Source organism: Phytophthora infestans, genomic scaffold (genome assembly GCF_000142945.1).
Source record: "Phytophthora infestans T30-4 supercont1.81 genomic scaffold, whole genome shotgun sequence".
In the NCBI taxonomy this organism is placed as follows: Eukaryota; Oomycota; class Peronosporomycetes; order Peronosporales; family Peronosporaceae; genus Phytophthora; species Phytophthora infestans.
In genome coordinates, this window is record NW_003303678.1 from 140,256 (window position 1) to 144,584 (window position 4,329).

Below are 4,329 nucleotides of genomic sequence, written 5' to 3' on the forward strand. Positions count from 1 at the left end.
CAAGTTGGCAACGTGGCCTCACGCGAGTTGGTGTCCGTCGGGCGATTTTCTCTCCGATCTCCTTCATGAGCCTTGGGGCTTGGAGGCGCATCGTCTTGCCGCTTTCAGCTCGTCAGTACCCTGACGAAGCGTTGGGCTGATAACCTGTTGAAGGAATGATTTGCGCAGAGCTGTTAGGGCAGTACATAACTGAATGAGGACAAAGGTAGAGAGGATTAGGCGGCCATAGTGAAGAGGAAGTCTTGAATGTAGAAGGAGAAGACGCTTGTGTGGTAGAGTTCGTAAAAGAGGAAGTGGTGATTTAGATAGTCTGGTGTCCTGGAGGGGAGTTATTCTCCACCAACCAGTCCAGTTATATAAGAAATCTCTATATGATATAGCACAATTATATTTCCCTAGATCGTCAGCATCACATCGGAGATGGTTACTTCAGCAAGTACGGAAAACTCCACTTCCAGAACGCCCCCTCAGGCACGCAAACAAGACGCGCACGGTGAGTTCCCATTAATGAATTGAGTTATATAAGTGTTAAACTGACGCTCTCTGTGAAGAATGTCTTCATTTACCAATGTCCCTAGCGAGTCAGCTCAAAAGCCCCAGCAGGTCGTCCAGCGACACTCTTTGAGCCAAATTCTCGAGCATTCGTCACATTCAGTGTGCTCTGCGGATCCTTCACTTGCCCCTACGCATCCAGAGACCGCTACGTATGCTGGTTTTCACAGTGGAGAAACACAGCGGCCTCTTGGAGTATCGTTTTTTCACCCACCCAGCTCAGAGTCGTTCCAGTCTCTCGTGGCACGGTCTCAGGTGGAAGTTGAGCTTTCTAAATGTGATGAATCTGAAGAGGAAAAGAGCTGCAACAATGGTGTCTCTGTCGACTACTCGTCATGGAAGGCAGACGAAGTTAGAAAGGAGTGCACTCGTAGAGGGCTTAAGGTGAAGGGGAATCTCAAGAAAGACGAACGCATTACGATACTCATGCACCACGACATGCTCCAAGCTTCAATCGGTTCCAGCACTATTGACTCAGCTTCGGTCGGTGCCAGGACTAAGCACTGCATGTACCGACTATTAAATCTGCTATTCTCTGATGAATTCGCCACGCGTTTCAGTCAGTCGGGTACGACGTATTGCTATATCACTATCGAAAATAATATATCTAATGAATTTGTTTTAGGAGATCTGTGCCATCAGCGCTGTAACGGGGTACAATCCAGTGTGCCCCATGTTACATAAAGAGTGACCCGTCACTCTTGTGGACACCTGATACACGGTACCAGGTGCTCTCGGAGCCAGTCAGTGCATGACTACTTAGCTCCACTATAGGTAACCTCTAGTTTGTATGAGACCCAAGCTTATCTTACTTATAAATACATCAGTCTTAAATCTACTCCTCTAAGTAGCAAACCGTTCCCACTGAGGCCGAGAACACGTGGACTTACGATCACTCGGGTAGTTAATACCCTTAAGCACTTCCTCTGTGCAAGGTGCTGTGTGACCCCGTCACACTTGGTAGCACTCGTAGTCAATCCAGCACCATCGCGGGTAGATTGAACTACCTGAAACCTCTGTGCGCTCAACGTTTGAGCCAAGATGGACCGAAGCGAGTTTCCTCGCTTGAACGACTCACAGTACGAGTCTGTTCGGAAGATGGGAGGCATCTTTGGACAAGATGTCCTTCGCAGCTTGACGGCGGCGACGCCTGCCGAGCAACAAGAACGCGTGACCGCGTTTGAGACCTACGAGCGTGGTCTCATCGCTCACGTCCGCGGGGGCTTGGAGGCCACGATGGCCGCTCCCCAGGCAACCAGGCCTAAGCCGGTGTGGCTGAAGGTCCCCGCGTTTGAGGGGAAGGAAGGAGAGAACCTTCACTTCTGGGTCCGTGAGGTGGAGATCGCCATGAAGGCGGGTCTCATCTCGGACGAGCCAGTTCGGGTGGCGTTTTCCCTGTCCAACCTTGGTGGACGTGCCAAGCACTGGGCATACACCAGGGAGACGACATCTCCTGGATGCTTTGCATCCTGGGCTCAGCTGTGTGAGCAGCTTCGAGCCGCGTTCCTACCGGCGAACGACGAGTTCCGCCAGCGCTCACGCTTTCTCGCGTGTAAGCAAGGTAAACGTGAGCTGCAGGAGTACGCGCAAGAGATGCGCACGTTGGTGGCATCTCTGGCAGGGAATCCTCTGCCTGAAGACATTAAGCTAACAGTCTTCATGGACGGCCTGAAGGTCGGTCTGCTCGCACCCAGCTATTCCGGGTGCAAGCGACAACTATGGAGGAGGCGATTCGAATCGCCCTCCAAGAAGAGTACAGCCACAAGCAGGCTGGTACTCTTCGGGAAGAAGAACATCGCCACGATGAGAATGGCGTTCCTCGGGAGGCGGAGCATCGCAGCAATGACGCTGTTGCTCCTGCTGTCACGCAGCCCGTCGATACCGGTGCGTACAGCGAGCCCGAGCCCATGGGCTTAAGCTCAGCCGAGATCTTGGTCCGCTGCTATGGATGCGGCGGACATGGACACTACCAGCGTGTGTGTCCCTCGCTAGTCCTCGGGAAGAAGACGGCCCGTGGGCCCCAAGTCCGGTGGCGCAGGCCACGGCCAGGTGGACGAAGACTTCCCGGCCACCAGTAGAGGCGGTATGCCCTACTGAAAAGCGCTAAGTCTTTGTGATGGGTGTGCAGGTTGTGCACACCACGGGACTTAGCCCAGAGAGACGTGGTTCTCTCAAACCGGTGAAGGGCAGTGATGGGCTGCTGGTAGTACACTCGGTGTACGGGGATACGGTACCCCTTGAACGTTTGATGAGTTCTGGGGCGTTGATACGCCGCCGGAACGTCGCTTGGCATAGCGACATCCGACTGCACTCTATGTCAGAGTGGCGGTCATGGGCTGGTCCTTGATGGACTAGCCTTTGGTACGGTAGTATCAATGGTCCTCAACGGACCTGAACGTTTCGGCTCGATGAGCTCGCGCACCGCGGTGTCGCTCGCAGTTCTCGCCATGAACAACATGGCTGTGCCGAACATAAGGCACAGCCCGGACTTTGGTGTGGCAAGGCTGAGAAGGGCCTACCAGTCCAGGTCTATGACGGAGCATTGGTGAGTCATGTTCCCACCTCCGTCATGACTGGGGCGTCTGATACAGACCGCCAGGACGTAGAAGCGTCACGGAGCTGTCAACGCGCTGACAGCTCTGCGTACAGCAAGACCATGCTCCGCTGCGGCAATGCCACGGGCGTGGGTCTTTTGCCCGGCGTGTGGACCTGCTACACCAGCAGCGTCCAACGCCGAAGGTCGTCGCGCCGTACGGGCTTCGACAGTGGTTATGCCTTTAAGCGCTAGCCAGGTGGGTAACTCAGGATCACACGGTCGCCCAGACCTTAACTGAAGAGGAAGGCGCTGAATGCGCTTCCTGTGTGGATAACACAGTACCACACGCAGTCGCCCAGACTATAACTGAAGAGGAAGGCATGACCATGCTTCCTGTGTGGATAACACAGTACCACACGCAGTCTCCCAGACTATAACTGAAGAGGAAGGCATGACCATGCTTCCTGTGTGGGTAACACAGTTCCACACGAGGTCTTGAGTGCCTCTGATGTCGTCAACGAGACATCACGACGTGGGTAACAAAGTGCCACGTCACGTCAGCCGCCGCAAGTCGGGTCTGAACTTTGTTCAGGCCGACGTCGCTTCAAACGACTCGGAGTCCAGGGCCCGGACTCCTCTGACTCGGTCGGTGGACACCAACTCTGTCCGGTGTGTGTGCGGGTCTGCCACGCCAGCTGATCCCAACACCGAAGGTCGTCGCGCCGTATGCGCTTCGACAGTGGTGGTGCCAAAGGGCATTCACCAGGTGGGTAACATAGGTCCACATTGCGGGTAACAAGTTCCGCAAGCAGCGAAGCTGCTTAAGGAGACCGACATTCGGTGCTCCGAGCGTGGGTAACAAAGTTGCACGCAAGGTCACTCAGACTATAACAGATAAGGAAGTCGCTGTATGCGCTTCCGGTGTGGGTAACAGAGTTCCACACAACCAACGTGGGTAACAGAGTTCCACACCCAAGGCGAGTAACATAGCGCCGCACACAGAGCCATTGGCTCGAGGCGCGAGGTTGTCTTGGCCTCGCCGGACGTGAGCAACTCGCTCGACGTCAAGTCGCGCAGACTCAAACTGCTGACGCGAAGGCTGAATGCCTTCGGTCGACACGGCCGACGCGGTCGACCATACCGACGCAGTGCACATGGCGGAGAGCCGTTGCGCCTGCCAGTGGCTATTAGAAGCCACGAGAGACTCAGTAGTCTCGAGGTTAAGTGGGGGAGAGGCTCGG

At 54.9% G+C, this 4,329-nt stretch overlaps 1 protein-coding gene across 1 annotated transcript; it reads left to right on the top strand.

Annotated features, from left to right (window-relative positions):
• Positions 1–420: 420 nt before the first annotated feature.
• Positions 421–1,243, top strand: PITG_18770 (uncharacterized protein; the record flags this gene model as incomplete). Its single annotated transcript, XM_002997206.1, has 3 exons — positions 421–493; positions 845–1,035; positions 1,178–1,243. The coding sequence occupies 3 exons, from the start codon at positions 421–423 to the stop codon at positions 1,241–1,243; spliced, it is 330 nt and encodes a 109-aa protein (XP_002997252.1).
• Positions 1,244–4,329: the final 3,086 nt, after the last annotated feature.